Source organism: Macaca nemestrina, chromosome 10 (assembly GCF_043159975.1).
Source record: "Macaca nemestrina isolate mMacNem1 chromosome 10, mMacNem.hap1, whole genome shotgun sequence".
Taxonomy (NCBI): domain Eukaryota; kingdom Metazoa; phylum Chordata; class Mammalia; order Primates; family Cercopithecidae; genus Macaca; species Macaca nemestrina.
The window spans coordinates 8539694-8554563 of NC_092134.1; the positions used below are offsets into that span (position 1 = coordinate 8539694).

The 14870-nt window shown below is 56.9% G+C and overlaps 1 protein-coding gene across 39 annotated transcripts in view; it reads left to right on the forward strand.

Annotated features, from left to right (window-relative positions):
- LOC105493668 (nuclear receptor corepressor 2) overlaps positions 1–14870 on the forward strand; it is a 240074-nt gene that overhangs the window by 80954 nt on the left and 144250 nt on the right. For 14 of the 39 annotated variants that reach the window (XM_011761567.3, XM_071070825.1, XM_011761578.3 and 11 more), the window contains 3 exons: positions 985–1112; positions 3707–3884; positions 14334–14513. In XM_011761567.3, coding sequence (XP_011759869.2) covers positions 985–1112; positions 3707–3884; positions 14334–14513 — 486 coding nt within the window. Of the gene's footprint in view, positions 1–984; positions 1113–1202; positions 1551–3706; positions 3885–14333; positions 14514–14870 lie in introns of those variants that run through there. The other 25 variants (XM_011761624.3, XM_011761527.3, XM_071070826.1 and 22 more) reach the window with 11 other exon arrangements.

The following is a 14870-nucleotide window of genomic DNA, read 5'->3' on the forward strand; positions in this document are numbered from 1 at the left end:
CTTACCAGGATTCCTGCAGCTGGGCAGAGCCCCGCAAGGCCAAGGCCAAGGTCGAGGCCCTGTGGAGAGAGGATGGGTAGGAGGAGCTTGACTCTGGTGTGGGCAAGGAGAGTCTTCGTCAAATGGACGGCGGTGTGTTATTAAAGGAGGAGGGTTTGCCTGAGGCTTACCCTTCTGGCTGTGATATGAGCCTTACCTGCGGGAGTTTCTCTTTTACAGGGCAGGCTTGGGGTCAGGGGGCGCTTCGTTCTGAAACCTGGTCTTTGGGCCTCGCTGGCCATCGGCTGTTTGTCGCTGTCACTCGCCACCATCCATCCTTCTCCTGGCGAGTGAGGCCCGAGCCTCGTTCCCTCACGTGGGCATCACTTACCCACCCTGCCAAGAGCTGGGCATCTAGGTTGGGCCTTTTCCCAGTTGTTGCTGCAAATGCGTTTCTGTTTTTACAAATAATGCTGCCCCATATGCACCTTCTGTCCTGTCTTCCCAGGCCTGCATTTCCAAGCTGCAGCTCCTCAGGCCAGAGGGACCCATTGCCTGGCAGGGGTAGGATGGGGTGGGAGGGTAGAAAAGTGAAGACAGCTTCCTCTACTCTCTCCTCCTGCAATCAGCGCCAACGTGGCTGGCAGACAGACACCGTGGTCAGGATGGTTCCAGGCCTGTACTAGCCTGTGGCCTCAGACAGCCCCATCAGCCCTCCCAGACTTGATGGTCTCACCTGGAAGGTGGGCGTGATCGTGAGACTGTGGGAGGCTGTGTGGGAAGGACGCAGCCCAGGGCCGTTCAGCCATCTGTGTTCCTTCTTCTCCTTGGCGTTCGGCCCCAGGGGTAGCCTCTGGCCAGACGGTCCCTGAAGTTCCCTGCAGGACTTGGGCTTATCTGCCTAGGGCAGGAACGAGCCTAAGCAGGGAGTCCACGGCCTTGCCTGCTGTGCCCCACCATGCCCGTGCCCGCCTGCGCTCACCGCTCCTCTGTCCCCTCCTGCAGGACGTCGGGCTCCTGGAGTACCAGCACCACTCCCGCGACTATGCCTCCCACCTGTCGCCTGGCTCCATCATCCAGCCGCAGCGGCGGAGGCCCTCCCTGCTGTCCGAGTTCCAGCCCGGGAATGAACGGTGAGGAGAGTTGCTGCCTCCTTGTCCCTTCTCTGGAGCCCCTTCTCAGATGGAGAAGCAGAGGCCCGTGGTGGAGCAGGAGCACCCAGGGTCCTGTGAAATGAGGGGGTATCGGGCCATGTGTTCACCCTTGACCAGGTGTGGCCGTGACTCGGGGTGAGGATGAGGACGAGCAGGGAAGAGCCACATGGCCCTCAGACTTCCAGCGTGGAAGTTCAGTGGGCTCTGTGGGTTTGGGCAGCAGTGGGGACCTCTAAGCTGGGCTGCCGCCGGGCTGGGCTGCTATGGGAAGATTCGAGTCCACACCTGGTGCCCCTGGGGCCCCGCCCTCCCCTCCCATTCCTCCTTCTTCTCCAGCTGGCAGAGGACGCCCCCTGGTGTGTGCCTGTGCCGGGCCAGCCTTACTTTCCTTGATCCAGGTGGGAGGGGAATGAACAGGTGAGGTGGGGGCGTGGGAGGGAGGTGGGGCGGGGTGCTGGGGGGACTACAGCAAGGGGAGGGCCAGGGCTGGGCCGGAGCCAGCTCTCCATACATTTATTTGGGATCGTTAGGCCATGTTCTTTCTCCTACCATCTCCAGGAGCTTCTGCTAGAGACGGCGGAAGTGTGGGGAATTGTGCCTGTTTCTCAGATGGAGAAGCTGAGGCTGCGAGTTTGAGGATGGGCCCTTGTTTACTCAGCCAGGACTAGAAGTCGAGGCACCAGGCCCCCGCCCTTCATGGTACCATGGAGGTGTCCCAGGGCCCCAGAGCAGGCGGGGCTGGTGAAGTCAAGTGGGTGCAGGTGTCTGGAGGAGGAGGGGAGGCGGAGGCAGTGTGCCTTCTGTGCCTGGATTGGTTTCCTGGGGCTGCCATCACAGCGTGCCACAAACTGGGTAGCTTCAAGCCACATAAGTGCATTCCCGTGATCTGAAGTCAGGGCGTCCGCAGGGCCGCGCCCCCTCGGAAGCCTTGAGGGGAGGACGCTTTTCTGTCTCCTCCAGTTTCTGGGGGCTACAGGCATTCCTCGTCTGTGGCTGCGTCACTCCAATCTCTGCCTCTGCCTCTGCCTCACGTGGCCATTTCCTTGTCTGTCTCTGTGTTCTCTTGTCGTGTTACAAGGACCCCAGTCATCCTAATCCAGGATGGCCTCCTGTTAGCTTAATTCCATCTGCAATGACTCTAGGTCCAAAGAAGGTCTTATTTTGAGGTTCCAGTGACCATGGATTTTGGGAGGACATTATTCGAGCCACTGCAGTGCTGCTGTCATGTTTAAGTGAAAATACCATGCGCTTCCTGCCAAGCACCGTGTAATGGTGAAGCCCTAGGTTCTGGGCCTTGAAGAGGGGGATGTCTTGGGGCCCAGCTTTGGAGGGACAAGGACTTAAGGGAGGTGAGCCTAGAGGGGTGGTTACCTCGCCCCACTGGGTGGGGCCAGCAACATGGCCCCAGCCTATGCTGCAGTGGGCAGAGTTTAGTCAATCTACAGCACTGATTGAACGCCTACTGTGCGCCAGTACCTGGGGACAGCCATGAACAAGACCACCCTGCGTTCATTCTAGGGTGAGGGAGGTGGCCAGGAAACACCTGTGGCCGCCGAGCACGTGGGGAGGGCAGTGGAGAGAGAGCGGACAGGCGGGTGTGGTGTGGTCTGGCCCGGGCCAGGAGGCGCCATCTGCACCAAGATGTGAAGGGGAGGGGAGCTCACGTGAAGGGCCTGAGGTCTCAATGCTCCAGGCAGAGTCCAGCAGGTGCAAAGGCCCTGGGGCAGGAGTGAAGTCGGAGGACAGCGAGGGCCAGGCCAGACAGGGCTTGTGCAGGAGGGGAACGGCTGTGGATTCTCTGCTCAGCCTCTGGGAAAAGCATTTCAGCAAGGGCCACATTCAGGCTGTTTCTGGTGGGTGATGGCTGGAGCCTGAGAGGTGGAGGCCAGGAGTCCCAGCTCTGTGGGGTGTGCTTAATTAGGCAAGGCCATGCCCTCTCTAGGCACACTGTGGAGGAGCATTCAGGAGAGCCAGTCGCTGGGGATGCTGGGCAGCTCCGGTCTGCACCGGGCTGCTGGGCTGAGTTGAGAAGGTGGTTAGGCCAGGTTCAGCAGCAAGAGTTCTGCGATCGGCCAGTGATGTCTGCCCTGCGTGGGTGAGAGGGAAATGGCATCACGGGTGCTGTTATCTGCGTTAGGCTCACAGTGTTTCCTGAATGAACTGTGTCTGTGAACCACCCGGCAATCTTGTTAAAATGCAGAGTCTGACTCGGTAGGCCTCAGGTAGTACTGGAGATTCTGCATTTGTAACCAGCCCCAGGTGGGGACGGTGGGCTGGTCCACGGACCGCCCCGTGTGGCAAGGGGGGGCAGTCACTCTGGGGCGTTCCAGTACCACTGTAGCGCACTCCCTCCCTGTAAACGTCTTTGGTGAATGTGGACCTGAAGGAAGGCAGTGCTGCATTGGAGTCCTGCCCCGCGGTGGGACCGTGGGAGGTGGGCTCCTGTGAGCACCTTTCTCGCAGGATCATACAGAGCACGGCACGCAGTAGGTGCGTGGCGCAGAGGGCAGTCGGGGCCTCGGGAGTTCTCAGCCGCAATCTCCTGTGTGACGCCGATGCTTTAACTCCCGCAGGTCCCAGGAGCTCCACCTGCGGCCAGAGTCCCATTCGTACCTGCCCGAGCTGGGGAAGTCAGAGATGGAGTTCATTGAAAGCAAGCGCCCTCGGCTAGAGCTGCTGCCTGACCCCCTGCTGCGACCGTCACCCCTGCTGGCCGCTGGCCAGCCTGCGGGATCTGAAGACCTCACCAAGGTAAACCTGGGTCCCCAGCTGGGCGCTTGTCTGCCCCTTGAGGTTCTGCTGCTGGTTGGGTTGGGTGGGAGGTGGCGGGTAGGTGTGCAGGGAGGGGGCAGCTCGGGCAAAGGCTTGGAGGTGGGCCAAGCACCGAGTGCACGGAGCTGGGCGGCAGGAGGAGGGCAGGCGCCGGGTCTCTCTGGAGGTGCCAGAGTGTGGGAAGAAGTGGGGAAGGTGTTCCAGGTGGGCAGAGCAGCAAGTGCAAAAGCTCTGGGGCAGGACCAGGCTTGTGGTCATGGGGCAGCTGGCGTGAGGGAGGGGAAAGCTGGGAGGGGAGAGCCTGGGGTGCCGTGGAGCACATTCTGAGAGCTTCCTCGAGGGCGGGTTGCTTGGTTCTGTGAGTGCTTGGAACAGAGGGCTTAGTGACCCCTGTCTTGAGCCCTGCACAGCAGGCAGCCCCCTGGGCCCCGAACCCAGGCCTGTGAGGCGGACAGCTCGGGGCTCTGCCAGGAGCCTGGGGCTCCTGGATTCTTAAGGGGCAGGGAGGTGAGACTCCAGAGTCCCCCGAAGTGACCTGGGACAGAGTTGGCTCAGCGCTAAAGGGGCGGAGCTTGGTTAGGACATGGCCTGGACACCTAGAGCGACAAAGGCTCCTTCCACTGCCCGGTCCAGCCACTCCTTAGGGCACCATGTGGCACCGGGCTGGCTTGGGTTGAGTCTGCAGCCACCCAGGCCTGAGGGACGGTGGATGCAGTTTGGGCAGGAGGAATCAGACAACTTTAGGCTCATCTGCATCTCCATGGGGAGGCAGCCTGGCATTGCAGGTGGCCCCAGGCCTCACCTGGACGCTCACCTATCCCAGGGCCCTCCGTCCATCTGCTCTCAGGTGACCCAGGTGTGATTTCCACCACCCCCACCTCCACAGCTGTGTAAACTTTGCACCTCTCTGAGCCCCGTTTCTTCCTCACTGATCTGGGACCTTGTGTGCAGGGTGTCACCTGGTCATCTGGGTAGAGGGCTCGGCTGTGGGCCCCATGCGTGGGGACTACTTGGCACCCATGAGCCGGCATGGGTGGTGGTCTGGCTGCAGGGCCAGGCCACTTGGGCCAGACTCGGCCTTCTCTTGGGGAGAGGGGATACCCGCGTGGACCCTGGGATATCCCTGGGGTGGGCTTGGGCTGGCAGGTGGTTGGGGGGGCCATCCTGGGTCTGGGGTGGCAGGGCTTCCCCTCCTGCTCTGAGTGGCTGTGGCTGCGACACCTGCACACCTGCCAGGTACCCACAGGGCTTCCTCTGGGGCCAGGGGAGGGAGGAGCTGGGGTGTCTGTGTGGTTTTTGGTTGGCTTGGCCTCCCTGTCACTGGGGCAACCCCTGCCTCACCAAGTTGTCGTGGGAAAGTGAAGGAAGGAAAATGAACTCCTAGCCAACAGACCACATGCGCCTGAGAGCCCGCTCAGGAATCTCCCCCGGTGGATGCAGCTGTGTCCTTGTTGGCACTCAGGGACTCCACCCTGGCCACCTCCCTGCTCTCCTGCGTACTTCCAGTCCATTCTCTGCTCTAAAATATCCCAATTCCAGCCTTCTGCCCATGCCTGAGACCACCCCCAGCCTGAGCTCACCGTTGCTCTCTGGGAACTTTGCAGTAGCGTCCTGCTCCTGCTTCCCTCTACCTCCTTCAGTTTATCCTCCAAGCAGCAGCCAGAGGGCTCTTGTAAAGGCAGACGCCTGCGTCCTCCTGTGTGTCCCTCCTGTGCTCCAAACCATCCGTGGCTCCTGTCTCAAGCAGGAAAAAGCCAAAATCCTTGCCATGGGCTGCATATCCGGCATGATCCAGCACCGTCACCTCCCAGACCTCATCTCCCTGCACCAGTCCTCTCAACCACTCACATACAGCCTCCCAAGCCACCCTGGAATTCCTCTAACACGACAGGCACGTTCCCACCTGGGGACCTTTGCACGGGCTGTGCCCTCGGCAGGAGCGCCCTCCCCCAGGCACATTCCTCTTTCCTTGTTCCTTCCAGTCCTGGCTGCCCTCCAGGGCCTGCATGGCAGGGGAGACCTGTGGCCAGTCCTGTGGGGACTCCTGAGGCCGCTCATGGCAGAGGCTGCAGCCCCACCACATCCTCCCGGGGTGTGAGATTCAGCCACGGGGTCCCTGCCGACCTTGAAGGGAATCTCTGTGGCCTGGGGCTCGGGACCCCTGCACTTGGGTCTGGGCTTGGGACTGGTGTGGATGCCAGTTCCTCTCTCTCGGGCACTACCCCACTGGGGACCCCAGCCAGCATCCCTGCCCCAAGGCCCAACCCTTCCAGCACATCCTTCCTGCCCCTCCTCCTCTTCCTTCTCTCCTTCTACCCATCCCTCCCTCCTTCTTCCTCCCTCCCTTTCTTTCTACCCAAACAGCCCCCCATCCTGCTCACTCCGCTTCACCCCCTGCTTCCTGGGCTCCTGCCATCTCTCCCTGCTCATCCCCTGGGGCTCCCTCCCTACCACAGAGCACTCCCAGCCGCCACCCAGCACCACCCAGCCTGTCTGCCTGTGGCCATCTGTACTTGCCTTCATTACCTGTCCCTCCCCCTCACCTCCCAGCCACCCCTCACCCATCAGTTCTGCCTGCCATCGTCTCCCACCAGTGGCCTTGCCCCTCCGCCATCCACTCACCCCTCCCCCCACCATCCCCTTGCTTCCCCACCCCCTACCCCCATCTGCTCCCCCTGCTTCCCCCACTCGCCTGGAGTCCAGGGCGCTGTGAGCCTAGTCAGCCCTGGCAGGAACTCACAACTCAGCCGGACAAGGGTGCCTCAGGGTTCTTGGCCTGTGGCCATTTCTTGGCTGGAGAGCGACACCTCCCACATGTGTGTCCAGCCTGAGGCCTGCCACGCCTCCAGTGCCCTAGACAGCCCTTTGTTTTCACTCCTCTTTGAAACAGAAAGTGGAAGCTAGACGGTGGCGGGGGTGAGGATGTGCACAGATTAAGCACCTGTGGTTTGCTGCAGTGGGAGTTTGCTGTGGTTTCAGTAAAGCGCAGGACATACCAGGCTGGAGGCTTCTTCTCTCTCCAGCTTCCACGGGGGATGCCGACGGCAGGGCTGGTGGGGGAATCGCAGGCAGTGTCCCCGGAGGCTTCTGTCCCCCAGGGTCACTCAGCCGCCCAGCTGTGTCTGACGGCCCAGGCCGGGGTGGGGACTGTGGCCAGGTGGCGTCCTCATCCTGGTTGCAGCCTAGTGCCCAGCCTGCACAGGCCCCTCCCTGCACAGCCCTGGGGCACCGTAAGCTCCTTAGCAGCCTCAGGGCAAAGGCGATCCTCCTCCTGCAGCAGGAGTAGGGGTGGGCGGTGGGGGCGGGGAGCCAGCCCCGGGGAGGGAAGTGGCCACTCAGCCCTGCAGGGTCCCCTTCTCTGCCTGATGCGGCCGGATGGGATTGAATGGTGGACTCATAGGGTGAGGCACCTCCTTTATCAGGAGGTTGGCGCGCAGGAGGCATTCACACGGTGGTAAGAATGCTGACAGTGGCGGCGGGTGCCATTAAGTGAGCGCTGACTGCCTGCCAGGTGCCAAGCCATGCCCAGCCAGTGTCATATCCTGCTCTCTTCCCAGCCGGAGGAGGCTGGGTCTATGACCTCCCTTTTGTAGACGGCCCCAGGCTGAGCGAGCTGGACGTAGGGGAACGGGATTCAGGCCCAGGCAGCTGGGAATGCACCCCACGCCTGCCTCCAGGTTGTCCCGCTGCTCTGGGTCCCCTCTGGTCTCCCTGGTGGGGTGCCCTCCTCCCTCTACCTGGCACCCCCATTAGCACTGGAATCTGCTTTCCCCTCTTTTTGTTGTTGTTGTTGTTGCTACAGGAGGCAGGAGAGAATTTTAGCTCGGCCGCCTGGGAGAGATGTTTCCATTTGAACAACTCCCCTGAAGTCGAGCCTGGATGGATAGCAGGCGAGGGTGTGTGTGTGTGTGTGCGCATGTGTGTGTGCACGTGTACGTGTGTGTGCGTGTGCGTGTGTGTGCGGGTGTTTGTGTGTGTGTGCATGTGTGTGCGCGCACCTGTGTGCCTGGGTATGTACATGTGCGTGTGTTTGCATGTGTATGTGTGTGTGCATGTGCGTGTGTGTGTGCACGTGTGTTTGTGTGTGTGTGCACGTGTGTGTGGGTGCACGTGTTTGTGTGTGTGTTTGTGTGTGCGTGTGTGTGTGCACGTGTACGTGTGTGTGTGCGTGTGTGTGGGTGTTTGTGTGTGCGTGCGTGTGTGTGTCCACCTGTGTGCCTGTGTATGTGTGTGTGCATGTGTTTGCATGTGTGTGTGTGCGTGTGTGCATGTGCGTGTGGGTGCGCGTTTGTATGTGCATGTGTGTGTGCACACGTGTGCATGCGTTTGTGTGTGTGTGCGTGTGTGTGGGTGAGTGTGTGTTTGTGTGTGCATGTGTTTGTGTGTGCATGTTTGTGTGCGTGCGTGTGTGTGCGCCTGTGTATGCACGTATGTGTGTATGTGCACGTGTGTGTGCATGCGTGTGTGTGCATGTGTGCGTGTGTGTGCATGTGTGTGCGTGTGTACGTGTGTGTGCATGTGTTTGTGTGCAGGCAGCTCAGGGCCCAGCCTTGGAGGGCGACCAACCCCTGCATGGGCTGTTGTCCCCTAGGTGTGAGTTCTGTCTCTGCAGACAGCAGGCCCGAGGGGTGAGTCTGCTGCCTGCCCCCCTCTCCAGCACGCCTATGCCCTCTGGCCTATGGGTTCCAGAGGGTCTCTCCGTCCCTTACCGTTGCTCTGTGGTTCTTTCTGCCTGCGTGGCTTTCCCTCTTCTTGTCAGGAATCCCTCTGCCTGCGGTGTGCCCCCTGGATCTCTTAGTCTCTGTGTCTGTCGCTGTGTCTCTGCCTCTCCATCGCTTTCTCTTTGTGTCCCTCTATCTCTCTCTCTTTGTGTCTCTCTGTCACCACGTCTCTGTCTTTCTGTCTCTGTTTCTCTCTGCCTATATGTCCATTTTTGTTTCTCGATCTGTCTGTCTTCGTCTCTGTGTCTGTCTCTCTCTCCTCTCTGCTTGGACCACAAGGTGGGGGTGTGACGGACTTGGTGCTGGGGCCTGGCCAGCCTAGCCGCAGTGATTGCTCCAGGCTGTGAAGAGATTCAGAAAGTCTGAGCAGGGGAAGATGCCTGGGAGAGCATGCCCAGAGGTTTTCTGCATCTGCTGTGTGGAATTCAGCCGGGCGCCTGAGGCAGGAATTTGATGGGATTTTTTTCTGTGTGCGCCCCGTCTGCCCCATCGTGTTCCTGTTTTCTGACGCTTCTGTGCTCTTCGGCTTCTGGAGTTCTGTGGCATCAGAGACTTCCTTGGGAATTCACCGAACTTTGTTTTGGGGACTTTAGAACTGTCACAAATAGCACTATCTCTGAAAATCCCTAAGGGGGACAGACGGCCCCTATCAAATTCAAACATGAATTTTGGCTCACATAACTGAAGTCCAGCATTGGTTAGCTTCAAGTACAGCTCGATCTAGGTGACATGATGTCCTCAGGACCCTGCCATCTTTCACAAGGTCTTGGTGTGTTAGTAGGAAGGAAGCTGGTGACTCCAGGCCTTCCTTCTCCCAGGTTCAAGGCCAGCAAAAAGAGAGAACTCTCCCTCCTTCTCTCCACATTTCTAGCCCCAAACTGCTTTTTCTCCTCACCATGAGTGGGCCCATGCCTGTCCCAGAACCTGTCACTGTGGCTGGAGTAGGGAGTGTGCTAGGAGTGCGTGAAGCTGGGCCCTGCTTTTTCCTGGAGCTGGCACAGGGGAGCTGGGGGGCTTTTCTGCCTCTGTGTCTTCACTTATGCTATAAACTTTTCTCTTTCACACTAGCTTGAAGTTTTACAGCAGGGGCATCTTATGAGTAGAAGGTACCCACTGCTCCCTGGCAACTTGTGCGGGCTGTATTAGTTTGTTTTGCTCCCCGCGGGTTTGGGTGGGTGGGAAAGGTGGACAGTCATCGGTAGTGCACCTGCAGGCCTGACCGCCAGGCTCCCTCAGCCCCCATCCTGGGAAACCCAGCACCGGGGGAAGCCCTCTTGGCAATCTGGGTTTGCCTCTTCTTTTTCAATTGAGGGGCGGTTCACAAAAAAGTAACCACATTAAAGTGAAGAGCTCATTGGCTTGTAGGACATTTACAGTGTTGTGTTGTACAGCTGTCACCTGTCTAGTTCTAGAACATTCTCATCACCCCAGAAGGAAACCCCCATACTCATTAATCAGTCACTCCCTGTATTAGTCTGTTCTTACACTGCCACTCCCTGTGTTAGTCTGTTCTTACACTGCTAATTAGGCCATACCCAAGCCTGGATAACTTAGAATAGAAAGAGGTGTAATTGACTCACAGTTCTGCACGGCTGGAGAGGCCTCAGGAAGCTTACAGTCACGGTGGAAGGGGAAGCAAACACGTCCTTCTTCACATGGCCACAGCAAGAAGTGCTGAGCAAAAGTGGGGAAAGCCCCTTATAAACCATCAGCTCTCATGAGAACTCACTCACTATCACAAGAACAGGATGGGGGAAATTGCCCCATGATTGCTCCACTTGGTCCCTCCCACAACATGTGGGAATTACGGGAACTACAATTTAAGATGAGATTTGGGTGGGGACATGGCCAAACCATATCACCCCCCACTTTCCCCTCCTCCTTTTTCCGGGCAACCACAAATCACTGTCCATCTCTATGAATTTGCCTATTGTGGACATTTCATGTAAGTGGAATCATACACTCTGCAGCCTTTTATGTCTGGCCACTTTCACTCAGCATCATATTCTTGGGGTTCATCCACAGTGTAGCCTGGGTCAGTGTGATGGGGTCTTGCTATGTTGCCCAGGCTGGTCTTGAACTCCTGGGCACAAGTGATCCTCCTGCCTCTATCTCCATGTCCGGCCCTTCACATTGCATTGTATGGATATGCCATGTTTTATTTATCTGTTCATCAGGTGATGGACTTACTTGTGCAATTTTGCTGCGAATAAAAGCTAAACCCGAACTTAAAGAAGAACCCATTAAAAACAACAGCTTTTATCCATGGAGAGTTTAAAGGAAGTAAGTTTCTAGCAACTGCTAATGGTTGCCAGTTGCTGTTTCTACTCCTGGTGCTGCCTGTTAGCCCTGGGGATGGAAACCTTCTTTTTGTTAATGTTGCTTTGGAGAATTATTCCCAGGTTGGATGAGCAGTTTGCTCTCACAGTTTTAGGGTGGCCTGGCCCCAGAGCCCTTCCTTCCACATCCTTCTTCTTGCTCTGTTATGTCTCTTCTTGGTCCAGGTAGAAGAGCAGAGATAGGATAGCAGAGATGTTTTTTGCCACCAGTAGTGTGACCGGATTCTGGGTGCCATGTTTGCTGCTACCTTTTGTCTTAAGAACCTCAAGACATGACTTGGGCTGCAGGGAGAGACCAGCCAAACACCCAAGGTGGACTGCAGTGAGGGGCTGGGCAGTGGTGTGGGGACGCGGGTCTGATGTCAGTTGGCACAGAAGGGGTGTTGGGCACTCTGGGCAGCGGAGCTAGCCTGTGCAAAGGCTCGGGAGTGCCAGACGCATGAGCTGTGCACGGTTTGCTGTGGGTGGGGTCAGGTGCCCATGGCCCCCTGCCTGCCCTCCTGTTGGGGAGCAGTGAGGGCCCCGCACCCACTGGTACATGCATACACACTCCTGAGGCTTTTTCTAGGAAGTTTTTCTTCCACACACATTTTTGCCTTGAATTTCTGGAGGTCCTGCACTCTGGGACCCTGGAAGGGGTGCTGCTTTGGCGCTTATGCTCAGCCCCATGGTTCTGTGGGGTGAACAGATGTGTGGCCATTTCTGACATGGAAGCCCCTGTAGCCTCCCCTTTCAAGCAGATTTCAAGGTAGGACACTGAGTGGCCTTGGGCACGTTGTCGAACTGTAATCCCACTTCCCACGGTGATTATGACAGTTACGTGGATTAAGACTTGTGAATTGCTTAGAGCAGGAGGCCAGCAAACTCCAGCAAGCTCCAAATCTGGCCCTCAGCATGTTTTTGTAAATAAAGTTTTATTGGCACATAGCCACGCCCACTTGTTCCCCATCGCCTGTGGCTGCTTTTGCAATACAATGGCAGGGGTGAGTAGATGAGACTGAGACCTTGTGGCCCTGAAAGCTTGAGCTATTTTTACCATCTGGCCCTTTATAGGAAAGTTCCAGCCTCTGGCATCCAGTCCCAGTGGCCTCCAGGCTCTGTTTCCTCCTCTGGTAATGGAGATGGAACAGCAATCCCCTCGGAGGGCTGTTGTGGGGTCTACTTCATGGGGTGTGCAGAGGACTGGGATGGGCTGAGCCGTGAGTGGCCCCAGGTGTGATTTCTAGGGTATCCCTTGGGGAGGTGGCCTGAGGAGCATGGAGGACCGCATTGGGGCGATTGAGGGATGAGGGCCCTTTTCTCTATTTCCCTCGAGGAGTCTGTGTGTGTGGAGGGAGCACCGGGTTGTCCAGGCTGCTGCTGTGCTTGCCCCACATCTCAGATGGTAACAGAGACTGGAGGCAAACCTAATATGACTCCAAGACTCTTGGCCCCTATGGGTCTTGCTGGGACTCTGTGGGTTGAAGGGAGGACAGAGGCCCTGAGGATGGCAGGAGTGGACAGAAGATGACGCAGCCTCTATGAGTCCCAAGGTTGGGGGGGGGGCACTCGGGGCCCCCCGGCTGCAGTTGTCTGGGGAATAATGCACCCTGTGTCCTCTGGGTGCAGCTGCCGTGGGGGTGGGGAGGCGGTGGCCTGGCTCTGCTCTGGGCCTTGTCTGCCAGCAGCTGCCGGCTTGGCCCCAAGGATGGCACAGGGCGGGGGCTGGGTTCTGCAGCCCAGCTAGGGGAGGACCATCCCAGCCAACATTTATTGAGGCTTATAGTATGACAGGCTCAAAGCCATTAACTCATTCAAGACTCACAAGGACCAGGGAGGTGGAGGTGCGAACTGTTCTCCCCATTGAACAGATGAGGAACTGAGACAGGAAGCAGTTGAATGATCTGCTGGAGGTCACGGAACTGGAGAGTGGCAGAGGGGGCTGGGATGTGAACCCAGGGCTGCACAGGGGAGGCCTGGGTTGTTTTTTCTAACCTCCTTATGCTGAGAGCATTCCCAGCACAGCCTGGGTGCACCAGACTTTAGCTGGTGGGATGAAGGCATCCATGGATAACTGAATCCAGGCTTCCTTTGTCGTTAAGCACATTTTCAAAAACAACTGTATTACATGAAGAGTAACTCTCAGTGAAAGAAAAACAGAAAAAATACGGGCAAATAAGAAGAAGAAAGTAAAAATACCCTCTTCTGCCCTGCTGCCGAGATAACTCCTTTTAGCTTCTCTGTAGCCCGTTCTGGTTGCTTTTCTGTGTGTTCGGGAATATGTGTTTTCTGCAAAGCCACGTGTGTGTTGGCTGCATGGTTCTGGAACTTGCGTGTTTGGACTGAGCTTCATGAGAGAATGTTTACAGAGGTCTGCAGAGGCCAGGCCCCGGGAGGATGGAGGCTGTGGGTCTTGGTTCCTTGAGCTGGTGGGGAACACACAGAGGGGGTAAGTGGAAGAAGGGAGGTGTGTTATGGGAACAGGGAGCTGGAAGACTTCACAACTTGAGGAGAGGCTGAGAAACCATTCATGTAGCAAGAGCATTTGAACTGCATCTTGAAGGCTGTAAGGGACTCTGAATTTTGGAGAATGGGTGATGGCTGGGATGGGGATGGGATCCTTGAACAGGTGAGGACTGTCCTGACAGAGTCCAGTACTCTGGGCCTGGAGTCAGGGATGGAAACTAGGGGTGTATTGGCGAGGGGGTATGCATTAGTCCGTTTTCATGCTGCTGATAAAGACATACCCAAGATTGGGCAATTTAAAAAATAAAGAGGTTTAATTGGACTCACAGTTCCATGTGGCCGTGGAGGGCTCACAATCATGGCAGAGGGCAAGGAGGAGCAAGTCACATCTTACATGGATGGCAGCAGGCAAAAAGTTGGCAACTACATTAGGGTTCTCTAGAGCGACAGAACTAACAGAAAATATGTAATATACATATATTACATAAAGGGGAGTTTATTAAGGAGTATTAACTCACACGATTCCACAATAGGCCATCTGTAAGCTGAGGAGCAAGGAAGCCAGTCTGAGTCCCAAAGCTGAAGAACTTGGAGTGTGATATTCGAAGGCAGGAAGCATCCAGTGTGGGAGAAAGATGTAGGCTGGGAGGCTAGGCCTGTCTTGCCTTTTCACATTTTTCTGTCTGTTTTATACTCGCTGGCAACTGATTAGATGGTGCCTACACAGATTAAGGGTGGGTCTGCCTTCCCCAGCCCACCCACTTAAATGTTCATCTCCTTTGGCAATACCCTTACAGACACACCCAGGATCAATACTTTGCCTCCTTCAATCCAATCAGGTTGACAGTGTTAACCATCACAGGGTTGTACAGACTGGGGGTGTCCCCCGTGCTGACCCTATGCCTGTTTTTTTTCTGCCACAGGACCGTAGCCTGACGGGCAAGCTGGAACCAGTGTCTCCCCCCAGCCCCCCGCACACCGACCCTGAGCTGGAGCTGGTGCCTCCGAGGCTGTCCAAGGAGGAGCTGATCCAGAACATGGACCGCGTGGACCGAGAGATCACCATGGTGGAGCAGCAGATCTCTAAACTGAAGAAGAAGCAGGTGTGAACAGGCAGGGGGATGGGGAGTATTGGCTCTGAGTCTCCATTCTAGCAGCAGTGACTGCAGTGTCACAGACATGTGCCAAGCCCTTCCCAAGTTCCTGGGTGCTCACTGGTTTTTATGCCCTTTACATTTATTGGACAGGAGCACCATCCGCAGAACTTTCTGCCATGATGGAAACACTGTGTATCTGCAGGATAGCCACGTTCCACTACTGAGCATTTGAAATGTGCCTACTGCAACTGAGGAACTGATTTTTAATTTTTGTTTAATATGCATATGAAATGTGCCTTTGAATAGCCACACAAGCTGCCACATTAGACAGCACAAGAATGGTGGGTGAAAGTTCAGGATGTC